This window comes from Pelecanus crispus, chromosome 7, assembly GCF_030463565.1.
Source record: "Pelecanus crispus isolate bPelCri1 chromosome 7, bPelCri1.pri, whole genome shotgun sequence".
NCBI lineage: Eukaryota > Metazoa > Chordata > Aves > Pelecaniformes > Pelecanidae > Pelecanus > Pelecanus crispus.
Window position 1 is genome coordinate 37,225,246 of NC_134649.1, and position 21,272 is coordinate 37,246,517.

At 34.9% G+C, this 21,272-nt stretch overlaps 1 protein-coding gene across 28 annotated transcripts in view; it reads left to right on the top strand.

Moving 5' to 3' along the window:
• Positions 1-21,272, top strand: part of SLMAP (sarcolemma associated protein) — an 87,797-nt gene that overhangs the window by 49,269 nt on the left and 17,256 nt on the right. For 4 of the 28 annotated variants that reach the window (XM_075713471.1, XM_075713472.1, XM_075713473.1 and 1 more), the window contains 7 exons: positions 413-581; positions 667-717; positions 1,297-1,347; positions 5,665-5,745; positions 11,963-12,019; positions 15,438-15,518; positions 15,784-15,843. In XM_075713471.1, coding sequence (XP_075569586.1) covers positions 413-581; positions 667-717; positions 1,297-1,347; positions 5,665-5,745; positions 11,963-12,019; positions 15,438-15,518; positions 15,784-15,843 — 550 coding nt within the window. Of the gene's footprint in view, positions 1-412; positions 582-666; positions 718-1,296; positions 1,348-3,975; positions 3,995-5,664; positions 5,746-11,962; positions 12,020-15,437; positions 15,519-15,783; positions 15,844-21,272 lie in introns of those variants that run through there. The other 24 variants (XM_075713474.1, XM_075713475.1, XM_075713476.1 and 21 more) reach the window with 12 other exon arrangements.

Here is a 21,272-nt window from a genome sequence, read left to right on the forward strand (position 1 = left end):
TATTATCATGAAATCCAGCAAGGAAAAAGATGTGGCTTTCAATCAAGTTGGTCTGTGCAATGTACATTCAGTTCAGAAGGACTCTTGGGTTTTGATTGGTTTGAGATGCTGGGAGACTTTGGGTGTTTCTTAGTTCTTGGGCCTTGGTACTGTTCTGTAAAATTTAGGTTCCTCAGGCAAAAAGTTACTTAAGATATTTTGAGATTCTTTCTCTCTGTAACTGTGCTTGAAGTGAAATTTGTAGAAAAATAACAGTAGAAAAAATTTGCATTGTTTCTATTTTCTTTATCTGACTAGCAAAGAAAGTTAGTTATGTACATTTAGTTATACAGAAATCATGTTACAGAAATCATTCCTTGACATGTTAATTTTGATTTGTTTGGCTATTTATTTTTAATCTTTTTCTGAGCAGGTAGCAGAAGGAAGACAAGAAGAAATCCAACAGAAAGGACTGGCTGAGAAAAAAGAATTGCAGCATAAAATAGATGAAATGGAAGAGAGAGAGCAAGAGCTTCAAGCAAAAATAGAAGCTTTGCAGGCTGATAATGATTTTACCAATGAGCGGCTAACTGCTTTACAAGGTTAGTCACTAGTGGGGAAGAAACTTTGATTATTTGTTTTTCTTTTAATCTGTGAAATATCTTTTTCTTGGACTTCTGTTTACAGTACGGTTAGAACATCTTCAAGAGAAAACTCTTAAAGAACACAACAGCTTAGGTAGGTGTGATCAGTTTCTTGTTTCAAGCTGGTTTCCAGATTTTCTGCTCAATTACTTTTATTATAATAATCTTGTAGTCTAGGGGTCTGGCAGAAGAATAACGTTTTACAGTTATCCCAGTAGTACGTTGTTCTTGGTTATCCCTCGTTAACATTGAAAGACATGTGGCCACGACGGAATGCCAGTAGAGGGCACTGCTGTTGTGAGTGTTCAGACTTCTGGGCCATTGCTCACTTTAGAGCTCTGTTTGTGTCCCCTCAGCTCCAAGATTTTGCAGGTTTTTATATACATATACATTAAAAAAAAAAAAAAAAGTATTTTTTTTAAAAAATAATATATGTAATAGGCAGTAATTCTTTGGATGATAGTAACCTCTTATACATTTGAACAAACAGGAACATAATCTGTAGTGCAGGAAAACACATTAAATTTTGCCTGTTTTGTTTGATTAGATCAGCTACTTAGAAGGAAGAGGTAGTATGAAAAGCCAGATGCATTTCACAATGCTCTATTTATAAAGAAACGAAACCCAAACCATTTTGCTTGGTTCCAGAAATAATACCCTTTCTTAATCCTAGGCATACAAGTTGACGACTTCATACCTAAAATTAATGGGAGCACAGAGAAAGGTAGTGTATCTTAAGGCTACCTTTTGTATTATGGTTGATGTTTGAAGTTGAACAAATTCAAAATGTTCTCTAAAGTTTCACTTTGAATAATATTCTCTTAAAAAATGAAATCGAATTTGTCCACTCCTCTGACCAGCATTTTTTTTTTTTGCTTAGACTTTCAGTCTAGGTGGTTTTAGAAAGTTCTGTAAAACATAATGAGCCAACTCGGAAGTCGTCTTTTTTTTTTTTCTTTTTTTTTTTTCTTGTTTTTGATGGGCTCTCACTGGAATCAGCAGGATTCTACTAAACAATGTCAGGTTTGTGACACTAGAAAGTGGAATCCAAACTCATTGACTTTTTCCTTCTTAATTCTACTTTCCCTTGCAACACAGACATATATCATTTTTCTAGTAAATTGGATGTGGTAAGTAAAGTCAGCAAAGCACACTTTTCTAACTAACATATGAAAAATGTGAGTATATGAAATATATAAATAGTGCAAGCTAACTTTCTAAAATTCAGGAGTGTATTTATGTAAAACAGGAATGAATACAGATTGAACTGATGGGTTTTTTAAAGATCAATTAGTTAAGGCTAAGTATTTTAACTAATGTGTCTTAACATACACTTGAAGTTTTTTGAATGAAATTGTCTGATAAGCATATGCCTAATATCGCATATAGCAAAGAATATTCCAGTAATGATACTAAATTCACTAAATTGTTCCATTGGCTAAGATATATTTGTCCTCTTATGTTAATTTTAAATTTTTCCTTGATGTAGCTTTCTTAAGCATTTGCTGTGTCTTGCTGGGTAGTGAAAGCTTTGAGGAATGGTGGTAGTATTAGTTAAAAGGATGGGGCACTTATAGAGAACTTGTGGTTTTAACTAATACTCACAGTGTTTAAGGATTACTGTATACAACTTTGAAACAAAATTTTAAAACTGTAGGCTCTGATTCTTAGCTTTTTACCTTTCTTTGTATTATAAATGAAGAGCTGCTTAACTAGGGAGACTAATAGCAAAATAAGAGGCATAACCTAATGCCTATTTCTTACTTGGAGCAGGAGGAGAGATCTGTTAAACACTGACAGGAACTGTACAAAAACCTCCCCTTAATCTAAGTACTAGTTATCCCTTAATGTCTTAGCATTTTAGGCACTTAGCTATGATGCACACTGAGATTAGCAAGCAGAAGACTTAATATCTATTCCCAGTTCTCTGGACTGCCATACTTTATTCTTCAAATTGATCCATCTTGCTGATGCATAATTTTAGGTTGGTAATACTCTTAACCATTCTATCAAGCATTAAGAAATAAATTTGCTTTTAATTTTTCTTTTAAATCTTCCACCTCAGAAAATAGTTAACTTCTTTACAAAGCAAAACTGAGGTACTATATAGGGATTGTGATCGTTCATTCTAATAATGTAAACTGTAAAAAGACTTTGAAAGTTAGGTTGTTGAAGGTTATTAGAAAAGCATGCAATACTGTGGAAAAAAAAGTAGCCTAGAGCTAAATTGAAACATTTAGTAAAGGCTTTCAAGTTTTGAGTGCAAATACATATTGTTTTATAAAGAATTGATAACATCACACTAATTATGATTGTTTTTCACAAACACTTTTTTGTTTGTTTTAAAATTGTTGGTAGGAATGTCTTGTTACTTTTTTATATACTGCTACCTCTTCTTAGTCTGAGTTTAAAAATTGTCTGAAATATTATTGCAAAATTGAATTAATTATTATGTGATTCTAACAAATATCATTGTATCACTGATACGTTTTTATCAAAATTGAAGAAGCAATCCCTTTTTGACTTATTTTGGATTGCATAAGGGTCAAAATGTCATTGGATGGATGTGTGAAAATACAGACTTCTCCATCCTATCAGTAACAGTAAAACTTGTGCTTAAACTTGGGAGTTTTAGGAAGCTGTCTGCCAATTCCTTTTTCTTTTTGAATATGGACAAGATATAACAGCTCATTCAAGTTGTCTTTTTGTGTGTTTATACAGTCTATCACCTTTTTCTGTCGTGCATCTACCATGCTATTTAATTATTCTGTATTTTAGCATAGTTTTCCATTATTCTGTCTGCTCTACCACATTCTTCTGCATCTCTGCTATACCTGGTCCATTGACATTTCTCTGACATTTTATAGCTTGCTGGCCTGTGTTCTCTTCATGACAGTCTGTGCCTTTCTGTATCTTCCTGTCCTTTATGTAGCTCTCATGTAATGGCAGATGGGCAGTAATTTTCTCTGCCAGATTTTTGATTTTGTTCTCTTGAAAGCAGCAGGAGGGCAGTTACTGGGGTTTTTGCTGAGTAGTCTTGCATTATTTTAGAAGAGCTAAGAATTTAGGGTTTATGATGTAGATTTTGCAACTATGGCAGTGAAAGAAGTTGTAGATATTTTGCGTAAGGAAAAGACTTCACAGTTGAAGGCAGAAGTGAGAAATTCAATGGGTTGGGGTTTTTTTGTTTGTTTGTTTTTGGTGCTAAATAGCCCGTAAGGGAATTAAAAAAGTTTCCTCTATTTGTATGCAAAGGTATACATACCTTCCTTCTCCACCCCCATCAGAGGAAAATGGTAAAACCAAATAAAATCAGTATGCTTTTCAAGATTCCTTTTGTGTGTCTCAAAACTTCAGGTCAAGTCCTCAAGGTATGTTTACAGGCATACTACCTAGCTGTTCCAAGGATAAGGATTTTGCATTACTTTTTTCTGTGGATGTCCATAACATTAAAAGAGCTGTAGTCTGAGTAGAGGAACTAGGAGCTCACGTTATAGCCTCTCTAGAGGCTTTTTATAGCAAAGTGTATTAGGACGGCAATGATTAGGCATTCATTTTTTCTCATTGCACATACAGAAATTCTGGTGCAGAAGAGAGTAACTTGCTTATACATCAAGCCACTGATAAAGGTTGCGTAGAACTGAGTTATTTCAATAAGTGGTATGTTTCTTAGTGAGTTACGCCACACCTGGCTTTCCTATTTAAGTTTTGTGAGCCATATATCATATAAAGAAAGATATGAGAAATTTGTATACAGCCACTTAAAGGATCATGTAAAAAGGCTAAAAAAAAAAAAAAAAGAGTTTAAATATGGAAAAGAAATGTTATAGCCATGGTGCTGTCTTGTAAAAGCCCTGTCCTTGTGGGTAAGAAAAAAAGTTTACTTTTTAAAGTAACTTTGAAATATAGTAAAGCTTAGTATTACATACTGGATCTTAAAAGCTAAGCTTCTGATAGCAGAAGCTAATGATTGAACAATTTTGTTAGAATGTAACACATTTTGCCGGTTTGTGTACTAAAAAGCAGCCTTTTCAGACTGCTAGATTCTTGAGGTCAAAAGATTTTTGAGGTCCTTTAGAAAGGGTTAGCACCTTTTTACTTGAAGAGATGCACGATTCTGATGGAGTTGGGAGTTGAACAAGATCACATAGAAGGACTTGGATAAACCTGGGAATTAAGCCCAGTTTTAGGATCTCTACTGTAGAACTGTCCTTTCAAAAATTGTTGTTTCTGTGCAGTGAAACTGTGTTTAAAAGTACACTGAGATACTGAGCGATACTTTTACAATAAATGTTTTTCATTTCAAGACAATATTGGATATGAAGAAAAAACATGAAGACTAAAGAAAAACTTACTAAATGCCCTTTTAAAGCTAATTAAAAAAATGCTGAAGAATATAGGTTAAATACATGTTTCTTATTTCTTCAATGCTTGGATTTGGTATTTGCAATTATCCATGTCTGATGATGAAATAACAAATGGGAGCAACTAGAGGCATCAGTGCTATGGAGTTGCATGCTTCAGTAGTGTATCATCTTATGTGTTCTAAATTTACTGTGATTTAAATATCACTTACGTGTATTAATCTTTTTGCCAAAAATATTAAGTTGTCAATGGACATTTAGTGGAAGTCATTTGTCACCACCTAATGTGAAAGAGCAATACAGCAAATGCCAAATGCAGAATGTTTGGACTTTTAATAATTGGTTCTTACTAAATTTTGTTTAAAAGTTTGTGTTTTTTTTTTAAAAAAAAGCTTCTACTGAGGTAAGGGCTCTCAGTATGCTTAAGAACTGCTATTAGATTTTAGTATTTAAAAGTACCCTTTGAAAATGCAGTTAAAGTACTTCTGATCAGTCCAAGAGAGTAATCTATTTTCTAATATCAGTCAGACATGATTTCAATTATATGTCTTGTCTGCTTGCATATTAACTCAGATTGCAAAAGTTTGCTGTAAATACACAATTACAAGTATTGTTAATATGCCTTTCAAATTTTTTGTTGCATCAATTTGAAAATGATAAGAAGATGTAAACTTAAGTGTTTCTTTCTTTACTAGAGCACTTTCTTTCAAAGAGTGGAGGGGACTGCACTTTTATTCATCAGTTCATAGAATGTCAGAGTGAGTACAAGAGTGTTCATCACATTTGCTTTAAAAACAACAGAAAACCCAGAAAAGGTGGATTAAAAAACAGAATTTGTCACTACTATTTATTATTTCTGGAGTAGCAGAAATTTTCAAAGCATAGAATTGTGGCATTGTGATACTAAGCAGATGCCTGTAGAAGGAAGAGGATATCTTTGCTCTCGGCAAAGCGATGATCACATTGTCTCTTCTTAGCAGTTAATCCATTATTGTCCTCCAACCAGTAAAAGGGTGGTAATGTTGCCACATGATGTTTAAAACTGAGTGTAATTTTTCACCTGTTATGAATGAAGAAGTTGAAAACCTAACACTGTCAGTTTAAGCAGCATCACAAGCAGCAGTAGGACAGAGATAAGGTAATTATGCCTTTTCTTTATTTCACGTATCTGTAATTTATCTGATAGTTAAAGGTCTTACACATTCTTCAAATTTTTGTTCTTTGTAACAACTAAGGAAAACAATACCCTAAATTTTATGTGGAAATCTAAGAGACTCTTAAGAAAAATAGAACATAAATATGCAATACCAGTCTTTAGAAAGATGTGTTATTCTAGAATGAGAAACATGTTTTTCAAAGCAAATGGCTTTTGAAAATGAGTAATAAAGCAGCGCAGTCTGCATATCTGTAATTAAAGAAAAACTTAAGATCTTAATACTTCTTGTCCACTGAGAGAAAAATATCATTAGGATGAAGAGAGAAAAGTGCTATTAAACTTCAAAGAAAACTCCTTTGTAGCATAAGGAACTGGTTTTTGACTTAAGAGTTTACAGAAATTATGCACCCAAAGTTGAGCAGAGAGAAGCATTTATAAGCAGAAATAAGACAGTATCTTTTTTGACATTATGCCCATTGGACTCTTCCCTTTTAAATTTCAATAAGGAAGTGCAACAGACTTGTTTGATTTTATTCCTTGTGATATGGATTGTAGTGCTATAAACTGAATGACAGGATTCTGCTAATGTTTGTCTAAGAAAATGTAAACTCCATTTATTTGAAAAATGTTTATTTTTAAAAGTGAATGACTGGTAGCTGTTTTCTGACAGGCTGAAGTTTAAAATGTAAATTTTGCAAAGATATTGTATGAATCCTTTTTATTCAGTACATAAAAATGAACTGAAGTTAAATGGTTGAGTAAAAATATTTTTTGTCTGGAGTGAAAATGAAGAATACACTGAGTGATGTTCAAATACACATTGGTTGCCTGTTTTTATTGTTTGGATGTTAGCTTAACCTATTTTAGCAAAACTTGTATTAGTATCACCTCTGCAAACTAAATGTGACCAGTCTTGTCACTACTGAGAAGCAAAAGTGACCATCAGGATCTAGTAAAAGATTCTAACATGCAATTGAAGTAGTAATAACAGAGTAAAATAAAGATCAATTTACTTATGCTTCCCCTTTCTTGAGAGATTGAAAGCTAGCGTAAAGACACTGTAAGGCCTCGACTGCCTCGTTTTTGAAAGAATTAATATGAGTTCCGAGGGTTCAGTGTTCTGCAGCTTTCGTGACAGTATAAGTTTTTACTATCTAATCAAGAACAAAAAAGATTCCAAGTCAGCAGCTCGTATTTTTTTTCTGGACTGAAAGTTTGCCTTTCCCAAATTCAAATATGTTTAGTCAGGCCCCACAAAATCATGAGGTTAAAGAACTGCAAACTGCAGGATCTATTATTTTTATTTGGTATGTAAGTGCTACCCTTCAGTCCTCCTCCTGCTCTTTGCTTTCTGCAGCAGTGAGGGTTGGGAACTAGCGGGGAGAAAAATCACAGTTTCAGAGATCACCAGGAACTGGAGTTCTAAGACATGCAGCAGATACTTAAGTATAGAACAATATAATAAAGATTAGCAATATTGAGAAAGAATATATAGTTCATCATATGATACTATGTTTTTTTGCCCAGGGGTTTAGGTATTAGGAACAGAGCAGGTTTATTATTTAAAAAATAATATGATAAAAATCCCAGAAATAGGAGTCGCTCATTGAAGTTGTGTTATATAGGGTTTGCTGTTTTGTAATAGAAGCAGAGGAATTAAAACTATAGGATCTGCAAATCGTAAGAGAAATCTAAAAAGAAAGGAGAATCAAGACAACCATGCAGTTTGTCTAGAAGAGAAGGTTCTGACTTGTACTGGTACAGTGGGGAAAGCGCGCATCTCCCTATTTTTGGGAAAGCACAAGCAGAGAAATGAGGAAAAACACCTTGAGTCAAGGAAGTGGAGTATGTAAGATAGCATGAGAAGGAAAATTAGCTGATTAAGCAATCTAGTATTCTATACAGTTGCTACAGAGGCATAAGGTTAATTGAAAGTGCTTATCAGTTAAGAGCAATGAAGACTTCTCAGGGTACTAAAGACAAATTTTTTTGGTGTGGGAGAAACAACAGGACACTAAAATCTTACTAAAGCTGCACTGCAACTGCTTAACTTGGGTAGCATTGTTTGTAAAATCCAGCTTCTGTGGGTTTTTTTAAGATATTTTTTATTTATTTTTACATTTTTAACCAGAATACGGCTCACAATATTGTCCAGTAACCTGTCCTGATCTACAGCGTCTGTAGAATGTTATGAAATCTTGCTCTGAATGATCTGGGAAGTGTATTACGTTCTGATCATTACATCTGGTTCACTTGTTGCTCATTTCATAACTTTTTTTTTAGTAACCACTGGTGAAAACGAGTGACATCAGCAGCAAAAGTCATGGTACTTTTTGATTAGTACACGATATGAGTTATTACCAAAATGGTGATGGTGTATAGACGAAAGAGAGATTTGGTGCCCTGCTAGCTTCCTATCTTTTGCTCCAGTCTAACGCTTCTTTATTTGTGTCCTTATTTTTTTCCTCATTTTGTGTTTTTTTGCATTTATGATTTTAAATGCAAGTCAATTTTTTGCCTTTTTACTAAGGGTTGGGTTTTTTTTAATTTATTCATCTAAAATAGAGTAGTTTTTGGATGGATTGAATAGTTATTTTCAACTTTTCCATGAATTTATGACCCGCAGGGTGGCAAGTAAAGTTAAAGCTGCTTCATATCTCTTTTTTCAGATAGTTTTAAATTTGTGTGTTGAGGCTAGGTTTCCTTTCTTTGGTCTTCAAGACTGGCCTCCTTCAAAGACTAATTTGATACAAAAACATAAATGTATTGGGGTCATGTTACTTAAGTAATCATTGTAATGTTAACAGATCTTAGCTATCCTATTACACATAGTGATAGGCAACCTAAATCTAAAAGGGAGTTCTTAAATTGAAAAGATAGGAAATGCCTAAAAACCTAAAGGAATGCTGCCTTTGAACTGCGCTCATCAGCAAAAAGCAGCATAGACTATCTTAAAGATGAACTGAAAGCTTAACTTCAAAGCACATTGTTTCAGTAAAAACTATTATTATTTATGATATGTATCAGTAACTCTGTGCTTTCTGTTAAGTAGTGACTGGATAGCATGAAAGATAAAAATTATTTGTGCCAGAAATTAAAGCTAGGATCCTCACCCTAAGTTATATTTTGCTAGCCAGAAATGCACATCTTGATTCAGGGAAAATGTGGATTTTTTTTTTTTTAAAGTTTGACTTTTTCCGAAATAGTAATATGAAAAGATGCAGAGATCTGAAAAAGGGAATTTTTAAAGATACAGGTATGTCTGCTTTTACTTTCTGATTGTTGTCTGGATTTTGCCATTTTTAGTGACTAGGGTGGTAACACAGTGCAGAATAAGCTTCTATGTAGTTCAATGACATCAACATCCAATTTTCTGTTTATTATCTAAATATACACAGGCATGCTGAAATAAACTATGTTTTGTTGGCTTTGAAGTATACTTCTGCTAGCATTCTTAAAACACAGAGAATGCTTACTTGTTTTGTAAGTTAGGAGAGATGTCAGCCATCAAGTGAAAAATAACTGGCTGTACCAGCTTTGGGTCACACTGGGCAAGGGGACTTGTGTGTTACTGCTGAAGTTCTTTGCTGAAGAAATAGTGTCAAGAAGAAAACTGCTGTACAAATGTTGACATTCATAATGGTCATTAGAAAACCGTAAGCCGCCATGCAGGAAAAAAAAAAAAGTTAAGCCTGCAGGTTTTTTTAGCCATAGGAATTGAGAATTCTTAAAAGTGTAAAGAGCTCCTTTCAGGGTTTCAGTTAGGAAAAAATGTGGGTCAAGAAGACTAGTTAGTTTTTGTACTAGAATTCTTCTGGTTTTAACAGTTACTGAAGTGTGAAAACTCCAAGATCCATCAATTCATAACGCTAAGTTTTCCCCTGTAAACTGATTATAGAAGCCTGTTTTAAGCTAACAGTCCAGCATAGATGAGGTGCTACCCCTTCAGATGAAGCAGGTGATAGCTGCTTTGAGCGTATGGCGTTTGCATTCAGCTAATTTTTTCAGACATATGGGCAGAATTCCTCAGCTGCTTTCTTGCTGCCTTCCTCTCCACCCCTCTTCCACCCTCAGCTGAGTCCTGGAATAATCACATATGAAGACTTTTGTTTAGATTTTTTTTTTTTTTTTTTTTTTTTAAATGGAACAGGGCTTGTGATATCAGTCAATAACTCTCACTTATGGCTGCAGTAACTTCTCTCTGCCATGCCTTCCTCAGTCTACGCACAGTGACTCTCCAGCTCTGACAAACTTGAGACTGTTCTGAACTTGGATGATGAGTGATCTCCTACAGTTGCTTGAGACCTGAAGCCCGTCCTGAAAATCCAGTGTGCTGTTCAGTGTATTTCTGAAACAGTATTTGTAAAATGTTATGTTGTAGATAAAAGTAGATGGAGGGAATATCTTTTAGACTGATTTGTCTGGCTGTGGGGGAGGGAAAGGGACAGGACAAGCTTTTGGCCGTGCAAACCCTTCTTCAGATCTCAGGGGTTTTTGTAGGAAAGCTTGTCTACTATCTAGGGTTGAAAAAGGTATCTCTGTGCAAATGTCCTGCCTCTGTCCTTCGATTGTCATGGTTACAGCAACATGCCATTGGAGGAGTACAGAGACTTCTTAGTCTTCAGAGCTACTTGAAGCTGGAAATGCTGACTAAAGCTTGCTATTTTTTTTTAGTTAAAATTCTGAAAATAATTTACTGCCATCCAGCTTCCTCAATCTGAACTCTCCTGTACGCACTGTTTGTCCGGTCTTCCCTGCGTCTCGGTTCCCTGTTAACAGCACATGGGGTAACCAGCAAACTGGGTTCCCTGCCTGATGGTCAGGGATCCGGCAGGGAGAGCACAGAGCGGAGGCAGAGGCAGCTTCAAGCCTGGTGTTTCAGTGGGTGTTAACAGCTTCCAACATTGTCTAAATTGCAAGACCTACTGCATAAAATTGATTATGTGATCTGTAAGATACGTGACCCTCGGTAATTTTGCATGTTGGCATTGCTAGCCGGCTGTTAAGGAATTTGAAATAATGAAATCTCGTCCAAAAAAGAAATTAATGAATTACTGGTTCAGAAGTTCTTTTAGTGTCTTTGATTAATCCAAACCTGTTCTTCCCTTCGTCTTACTGTTTGCCTTCATGTCCTAACTGGAGTTAGGATGAAGTTAGCAATCTAGCCTCAAATTCTGTGTTTTAGATTTTTATTGTCATACATGAATAGACTTCCCTGTCAATGCTATATGTAAACTCAGTTTTTGTGAACCTGAATGTGATGCATGCACAACTTTTTGGAATTTTGTGCAGCTCTGAAAGTTTTAAGCTAAGAAAAGCCATTGCTGTGTACCTTTCATAGGCACTGTTAAAGCAGTTGTGATATTGAGGTGGCTTCTCAATTGCTGTTTCACTGTGGCATATTTCTAGATTTCTCCTGTGTCTGGTGGATATCTATTTCAGGCAACCAGCTCTTACAATTCCTTTTCTGATAACTATAACTTGAGATATGTATTAATTATTTACTGCTCCCAGTTAGATTTAAAAACAAAGAGTTCATAAAAATTCATTTTCCTAACTTTTCATTAGTGAACTGAAGTATTAATTATGTAAGCTAATAAATTGTAGAAGAAATAATTATGCACTTCACCACAAAGTTCCAGTAGGCTTGTGTGCTCTGTTTCATTATTCCATGCCAGAATAAAGTTTTTGTTCAAGCCTGAGTAGGAAGTAATATTATCAGCTTTTAATTTGGTCATGGAATGTAGTCTACGTAGATGTGTGCAGGGAAAAGCTTGCTTAATTTGAGCTTGAAAAGTAACACTTATTTTGTTTGGCAGACAAGATCATAGATGAAGGACATCTAACCAAAGTGGAAGAAACAAAGCTTTTGAAAGGTTAGACTTCTGGATTATTTAACTTCTTTTGAAGCATGTCTTTTATGTCACTTCAGTGCATGTTCTGTCTTAAACTAGCAGTTTCAGTTTTGTTGAATACTCACTCAAGAAAAAAAAAAAATCAATGAAGGGGAGGTATATTGTTTACTGAACTCTGCTCCAAATACTATTGTAGTGTAAAAAGATTTAAAGGAAACAATTTTTGAAGATTGAGTGCATAAAACGCTAGTCTGTTTTGACTGCGATCTTACCTGAATGTGCATTTAAAAAAAATTTTTTTTTGGTAAAGTTATTTAAATCTTTAGTGCCTGCATAAACTTCAAACAGGTTTTTGTTTTTATTGTAGGACTAAATAGAAATAATGTTTGGTCTCATTTTAACTTCTAAATAAAAGTGTATTTTCATTTGACTTTTTTCTACTTACACCCTCATAACTTTAAAATAACTATTAACCTCCTAAACGTGCCTTTTCCAAGTAAAATATAAATGTGCATCTCTAACTCTTTTCTCTTCTGTATAAAACAAGTGAAATACAAGGTTCTAATTAGAAAAGATTTATGTTGTCAAGGAACAGTCATCCTTATCTTGCAGTGCCAAAATCAGGAATGCTAGAAAGTGTGTAGATCAATATTTCCTATGTGCCTAATAATGTGAGATTGTTTGGACTTGAAGGCTGACTCTACTTTTATAGCTTTTTATTAATGTCTAGACATACTAACTCATTTCTTTACCCTCTGTGCTTCTGCAAAATGTTATTGTATTGAATAAATGTTAGCTTATTAAATGTTCTGGTATTTTAGAGACTTTTCAGTTTATCTTCTCGTACCTCAAGGTATGAAATTGCACCTTTAATTTGTTTTCTGTATGTGAACAAGCTATGTCTTATAGCTATGCTATAAGACAACACGCCATATTTGGCAAAAGAATGCATATAGTAACTGTAACGTAACACTTGCATGCCAGTTATCTTGCAAAGCAGTAGGCTATTTTTAGTGTTTGTTAATGTATTCCAACTCATCAAGTAAGTATGATGTCAACACATTTTAATATACTTCATCATTTTGGCTATATTTATTCAGCTCAGTTTTATTATGGGAAATAGGGACAACTGCTGTGAAATACAGTACAGGAAAGAGTTTTGTGCTTATGACTCTGGTTCGAGAATAGGAAGCAGGTTTCGAAACCATTTCTCTTTTTTGACTTCTGCCATTTCAGATGTAGAAACTGATGCATCTTTCCTCTGATGCCTAACCTTGTTCCTTGTTTCAAGGGGAGGAGGATAGGAGGGAGGAAAAAGCTGGTGTACCCGTGGGTAGGAGGGAGGTGGGGGGAGAGAGAATTAATTCAGTGGTTGGAACTTGCACTGTTCCTCCCATTTCGCACAGAGCAAGAAAGCCGTGTTTCCATGTATGACCAGATATGGTAAAGTTAGTTGGGCGCAGATACTGCTAAGCTTAGGGCTTCTGGATTGGCTGCTAATATAAATGACATGGGTAAGGCTTTTAGGATATATTTTTCTTAATACTTTAGAAAGAACGTATTACTTGGTTTAGTAATTATTACAGTTTTAACAGCAATCTTGTGAGCTTGATTGTATGAGAGACATGTAAAATGCTTTGTATTGTAACATCTTTATATAATAGTCAAAAACCTTATTCCTAAAAATAGGGAAGTATCCTTTTTGTTTTAGCAAAGAACCACCTCCAAACCTCAAGTTTTTAACTACTCCAGTCGTTATGAGCTTTGAAGTCTGCTGAAGTCATATGAGATATGTTTGGAATAGCTGCCAGGACCAAAGCCCTAATGCGTTTTAAATGTATGGGTGCTGTCCCCTTCTCCCTCTCCAGTGATTTCAGTCATATTAAGATAGGAAGAGTCTGGCTCTTGATCAGCTACTTGCTTTGTACTTGCCTTATTCTGTTCCATGTACAAGTGGCTGTTATTCTGGCACAGAGAAATAGAAAACTTTTCATGTTAGATGAAGAAAACTTTTTTTTCCCCGCTAGTAACCTGTCTGTGTTTTGTCATCTTGCTAATTTCCCAGTGTAAGTGTACAGGTTGTCTTCAGTTTCCACTTAACTTCTTTTGTTTGGGGGATGTTTAGTTCTGTTTGTTCTCTTGTTATTTGAAAACACAATGCACGCAAGCTTTCTCATTACTCCTTTGGTTTTTACATATTTTCATATACTAACCGTACTGGTATAACACAGTTTGTTTATTGCTGTGCATCTTTCTTACTGTGTCTTCGTACTTTTTTGTCGCATCTGCAGTATCTATATGTGAAGAAATTATTTGTGTTCACTGTGCTTTTCTGCATGAATGGTAGAAGTAAAGTCTGTATACTGAGAGTGTTGTAATGATGCCTTTTTATATCTTCTGTCTTTACCTGGAACTTGAGACTCAGAGGAAACCTCTATTAATCTGTGGATGGGCAGTGATGCTGTCAAACCAAGGCACTGCATAGTCAGCCAAGACAGGCTTCATTATATATAACCTCATGTGCATATTGGTAACATGGTTCCTTGCTGACAAACTTACTAGATTTGTCTACATCAGAGATGGTGTGCCTTTGTTTAATGGACCCATCAGAATTACACCGCAATGGTTATCTCAAAAAAAAAAAAAAAAAAAAAAAAAAAAAAGAAATACAGCCCCATAAAGTATTTAGACTCTGAGTCAGGGATGCTTCTGTATGGGAGAAGGTTGCACTAGTATTATTAAGTCTCCTCACCTTTTGAAAATGTCTGGTCTCTGTTAAAAATATAGAACTGGTGAAAAAAAAAAAAAGGCAAACCAAAACGAACTGTGTGGATTCACTAAGCTGCATATAATAATGTCGTGAGTTGTGTATGAACAGATATCTCATGAAGGTATTTTTGATGGAAAGGACATAGACTGCCTTCTCTTAATACAATTTGAACTGAAAATTCTTTCTAGACATTAGTGTATTAATTTATATTGCTGTGATTCTTTACTGGTTCATACCACATTTTTTTTTAACAGTGCAGTATATACAAGACTTGTTGCTATTATTTTATTTGTCCAAAATACTGAAGCATGGTTTTATTATTAAGAGCAGTTTCTTTCTGACTTGTTACAGTATCTGCATTGTTCTAGTTTTCTTTTCTTATTTGTTCCCTGATTGAATCAGCTTTTGCACAGTTCCAACTGGCAAGAATACAGCTTTAACAAAAGTTCAAGCTGTGCATGAGACAGTTGCATCCCCTGTTAGATGCTAGACTAGATTAGTGACTTTAGTGATGCTGAATCCATTTTATCTCAGACTTACACAGAAATAAGCAACCACCGGGTTTTTAAGTGTTTCTTCAACTATGTTGTTTTCTGTCGACATTAAGCAATAGAAAGAGACTGAAGAAAGCATTTGCTGATTGTAGTTGATTTTCCTTGTCTCTTACAGAGAGTCAAGCAAGAGTCAAAGAATCTGATTTGTCGGACACTCTTAGTCCAAGCAAGGAAAAAAGCAGCGACGACACTACAGGTAAGCGTTTAACTGAGGTTTCTGTAACACCCAATTAGTTTGCTCATGATTAAGTGATTTAATTCATTTTCTAAAAGAGCGGAGAACGTGTGTATTACGCAGAGCCAAACACGAACTTAGAGCAGTATTGTCTATTTTGTGACTTCATAATTAACTGTTGTAAAGTGAGAAGAACATAAAAGCTTCTCTTTACTTAAAGAATGCATATATGAAACAGTCTGCAGTGTACCTGCTCTCTGAAAGGTGTGGGTTTTTTTTTTTTTAGATGCTCAAATGGATGACCAAGATCTAAATGAACCTATTGCTAAAGTAGCTCTTCTAAAAGGTAAACAAATTTATTTTTGTAACTTTAGATGCATAATCTGTATGTATCTCTTTTTGTCTGCCTGTTTTTATCAAATGTGCATTAGAGTGCTGAATCAGGTGTTTTAATCATGGTAGTACGGAAGAGTTGCATTTAAATATCTCTAATGATGCCTTTGGGTGATATGATATAAAAGCATACCTCTGAGTGTTAGTATAGAAATAATTTGTGCTTAAAGCTAGTTTCTGCACTCACCAACACTGTTCTAAGAATTTACATGTTATAACTTCAAGTAGAATTGAGAATTCAGCATATATTTAAGGCTAATAGCTGTGGGGAGGAGGGATTGTTCCACCACTGATGTATTTTAAGTATTGCTGAATTTTACTTGTACAGTTTCCATCACTGTCAGAAATGCTTCTGTTGGTTTGCACCTGATGGGTTAAAAAGAACATCTAAAATCTTTTTTTTTTTGGTTAACACACTCAAGATTTTAATTTGCTGTTGTAACTGTGTCTAGAATGATTGCTGAGCCTTAGCTTTGAGCTTCATAGCTATAAATTTTTTTTTTACTGCTCTTTGCACTGAAAGAATGTACTTAAAGCTTGATTAGCAAGCTAATATTTACATATTCATGAGATGAAAAATTTTGTGAGATATTAATTAGTAGTTACATTTAGCATCCTAAAAGCTAATTTTATGCTTTATGTACAATTAGACATTTGATAAGATCTGTAAAATGATGCTTATGTTGGGATCACAAGTAAAAAGAATGTCACAGTTCTTCATGGTTCAGAAAGACAGGAAACCATAGTGAAATTTAGGAGACCTGTAGAAGAGTTTTTTTTCTGTAATTGTTTACACTTGTCTAATTTTATGACAGCAGGACTTCCAAAAATTGCATGTATTATATATGTTTCCAAACAGCAAAACTAAAATTGAGTTTGATATTTCCAGTGGATATCAGTTCAGCAAAGCCGTTTAAAAAGGAATGTATACTAAGCATGTTCCATTTGGGTTTTGCTCTAATGTCTGCAATTAATAGCAAGTACATTCCGTGACTTCCTATGTTAGAAGGTAGAATCTGGTAATGTGTCCGTAGTGATTATGATAGTCTTATTTTTGATAATCAATTTGGGGTTGGCAGCAAGTTTTATTTGAAAAAAAAAAAACAAACCCAACCTAACGGTTGAAAAGTAGGATGTTCATTAAGTATCAGAACTGCGAGTCCAGAACAGGATACACATTAAGGAGTTTGCTTCCTGTGAGCAGTGTCAGCTCACAGAGTTCGCAGCTGGAACAACCCTTTGTATGTAAACAGTAGAGAAACTGAATTCAGCCAGCTCACGTGAAAATTATTTTAATTCTACTTTTATAGTTTTAAGATACACTTCTGTATTGGCTAATTTTTCAGCCGCATAAAGTGAACTTTGTAATGAGTCTCACAATAGGCAACAGCTTCAAATACGTATATTGTCATATGGGGAAAAATGTCTCATGCCGCAGACTTGACCTCTATGCATATAACGTTTCTGGTATGATATATTAATTAATCAAAGTAGTTAGCTAAATATTTTAAACACCTATACACTTTTTAAAAAAACAAGCAGTCATGGTAGGTCCGCTGATTTAGTGATTTTTTTTTTTTTCCTACCTTTCTGGATTCTCAAAAAAAAAAAAAAAAAAAAAAAAATCAGTGAGAGTGAATGCTGCCATGTATCCAAGTGAAGACTGCTCATAATTAGCAGGATTTCTTAGGTATCTTCTGCAGACACATTAGAAGTAGTCCATGGACCCCTCAGGCTGAAAACCACTGATTCTTGAATTCTCCTTATATGCAAGTCTTCCTAAGTTCTGTCAGAAAGGTTTGTTGAACAGCCCAAGACCAAGATAAGGCTGCTGTGAGCATGCTGCTTCTTGGATTAGAACAGTCTCATGTCATGGCAAGGGTCAGGTGTAGTTATACTTTCTGTGTCCAGGGTATATTAAACTAGCAGGGAGGGTCAATTGAATTCTTAAAGGACTAAAATCAAGTTTTCTGTAGTAACATGGAAGCAGTCTTTTGCTAATGTGGATGTTCTCATTGCTTCATCTGTCCTTACCCAGTTGAAGATTAAAACCGTAACTATTACTGAATTTTTAAGTCAGTAAGTAGAAAAGTACCTATTTGCATAGACCGCTTTGCTGTTGAATTATATATTGTAATCAACTAAAATAATTGCAATAACTTTTTCTCTTGAGGCTATTTATGGGCATTCCTATTTTGCTCTCATGAAACCATTAAAAAATATCTGTACAGTGAATCATTTGCTCTTGTAATTTTTATGAAGAGCCTGTAAACCAGCAGTTTTGTTTGAGGTTTTGTCAGAGATCTGCTTCATATGTCTGACTTTGCCCTAAAAAGGATCTTATTTGCCACAGAAAGACTTTCAAGTGGATTTGTTACGCAGCCATATAATTAAGGAAGAGTGAGAACATTTCTGATCTGGCAGCTGTTTGGAATGCGGAAACGGCTGCTGGAAGAGGCAGTGTTCCTTTTTGTTTAACTGTTGGAATTTACAAAACAAATTAATGGAACAAGAAGATGATGAGACTTTTAACTGCTGTAGTTTCCTCCGAGTGTATTTTCCATCAATAAATTCTGAGTGCATTCGGGATTTGTTTCAACTTTCTACAAGTCAGAATCTGGCAAAGAGGGGAAGGGGAAAAGCTGTCACAGATTAGAACTGCCTTCCCACCCCCCCCCCATGAGGTAAATGACTTTATTAGCCGTTAATAACAGTTCCCTGGACTTTTCTAGACAGGCTGTTTGTGACTACCTATTGCAAAGTTAAAACCAGGTAAATGTTAAACAGATGGAAAGAAACAATAAATGTCATTGGAAGGTTAGTTATCTTGTTCTTATCAACTTCCTTATATTTTCATAGTGACTACAAGACTGATCCATGGAATCTTAATAAAAAGTGTTTTCAGTTGGGGGTTTGCTGAATAGTGGTAGTTTACGTCAGAAATTTTGAAAATCAGCAATGTCTGATTCAGAAAGTCTGGGAACCATTGTTTTATCTTGCAATAGGCAAATTCTTTAATAGGTGATACAGCTTATGTGGATCTTATGAAGCTGAAGAAAACTCAGGGGTTTAATTGCTTTATCTGATGTTGCCTGAGTACTCTGAAAATAGGCATCTGAATAACCTGAGAAATTCTGCAAAATTCTGAAAGTGAAGTACTGTGAGACTTGGAGGAATACCAGCCTGCTCATAAAGTTGCTTCCACGGGCCAGGCACATACAGATAAGGGATCAATTAAGACCACAGCCTATGTGTGGTTCTGTATCATCTCTGTTACCAAACCAGAAGTGTAAAGGCAAACATACAAGCAGAGCTCTGTTAATATCTTTCTGTTTATAAATATTAATTTAATCTGAGCTTTGTTTTTCTTTTGGTTTTATTGAAATTGTATTTTATAGATCCCTAAATTGCAAAATATTCCCTCACACACCATCATATTCTTTAATGATTTGGAAACGGTCATTTTCCCCCCAAACTGACCTGTGGGTTAGACTCCTTTTCTTGGGCCAGCTTGAAGGAGAAGAAATTTTCATGTGCTTTGGGAATGATCTGCATGGATAACAGTAATTTTTTTGAACAATTTTAAGTCTACCAGTAGAGCTGATATTAAGGAAAACCTCAGTGTGTGTGTGTGTGTGTGTGAAACAAAGAGGTGTTGATTAAGAACCTTTGTTGCAATATGGCAAACAATCTGATCACAGATTAAAATTTTCCATGAGCTAGAATAAATGAATGAGGGTTTTCAAAGTGTCGTATTTGACTTTTTTTTTTTTTTTGCACCTTGTTGTAGTTAATGATAGAATTCCTTAGACTTCTCTGGGAACAGTTAGTCCAATGCTGAATAATTCTACTCAAATACTTTATTTAATTGCAGCCTTCTGTATTGGTTCTCAAATCAGGTTTTTGAGATGTGACTTTTTGCTTCTTGAGGGGAACAAGTTCCAAGCCTGATGATATTCAGTAGTTTTATTATTTCTAAATAGAGCAATCCTACTCACTAAGTAGGGTTTTGAATTTTTTTCAAAACTAGAGTTAGCACAAAAATTATGTTTGCTCTGAACTAAGCATTAAAGAAACTTTCAGTTTGAGGAAGACTGAAAAGCTGTTACTTTCTCGTGCTTATATTTCTTGGCTTTTGATTTAGAAGCATGTCAGGCATATGGAAATTCCCCTATTGCATTTGAGTAGGAAAGAGTTTTTACCTTGATTGTGCCTTGGCGAAACTGATTATGTTGTCCCATGAGTTGAGTTCCTCATCTTCTTTGAAAGCAGTATTATCTTTTATGATGTGTGCTTTCATTGATTGGAAAATACTGTCTGGTATTTTCACTGATTGGAAAAGTTCATATAGGGTGTCTATGGTTGGATTTGGGACACTGCTTCTTTATCAGGCGTGATTTGAGCATAATTTGTCAACTTCCTCATCCATTTCTTCTGAACAGTCTCATTAAGGAGGGTTGAAAGTCTTAATTGCCCCAAGTCTTTATCCATGAGAAGCGAAGAACAAAGCATGTTCAGTAAAGAGAAACTTGAATTTGGAACTCTAACAAGCTATAAAAGAAAGTATTTGGATGAAATATGTAGTCCTCTTTGTTCTTTCTGCTCTCATAATTTTGTTCCGAAAAAGTTTAAAAGCACATGTGTGCCCTCAGCTCCACTCGATCCCACCAATCCATTACTGTGAGAATAGGAAAAACATAGCCTGTTTTCTTAGAGGCATACAGTATGAATACTTTAGCATGATTTAATAAACAATTATTTTAATGAAGAAAGCAAAAAAAATTTTATAGTTACTTTATTGGTGACATATATAGTCAAATATGAATGTCAAAAGTATAATGACAAACTAAACTATAGCTTGTATTTATTTTTTTCTTGTAAGTGAAAGGTCCAGACAACCAAAGCAATTTATCTTTTGGGGGTTTTATTGTAAGCAGTGCGCCTTTATCTTAAATCCATATGGTCTAGAGCGGTAGACATTTATTAACCAGTTAGCTGTGTAACACACCTACGTTTTTGTTCTCCCTCTCCCATGATGTACATCTGGACTTTTTTCACTGATTTCCATCTTTTACCTTTCTCACCCAACTGGCTTTATATGAAGTTTTAGCCCTCTACCTTTATAGTTTATTAGTGCTGCTTGTGCCTATTGAAAGACCTGTTTCTGCACAGACACAACTTAAGGAAAAATTAGTGAATGAGAGTTTTCTGGATCCAGTTCCTGGCATTGCAGATACCTGTAGGCTAGAATGTTGTCTTCCTCTTTTTTACTGCATCTAGTTTCTAGCGTGTGCACATTAGAGGACACTGCTATTAGTTACAAATATTATTTTTCCTCTTTTGAACTCCCCCAAAACATCAGCTTTAAAAGTATTTGATTTG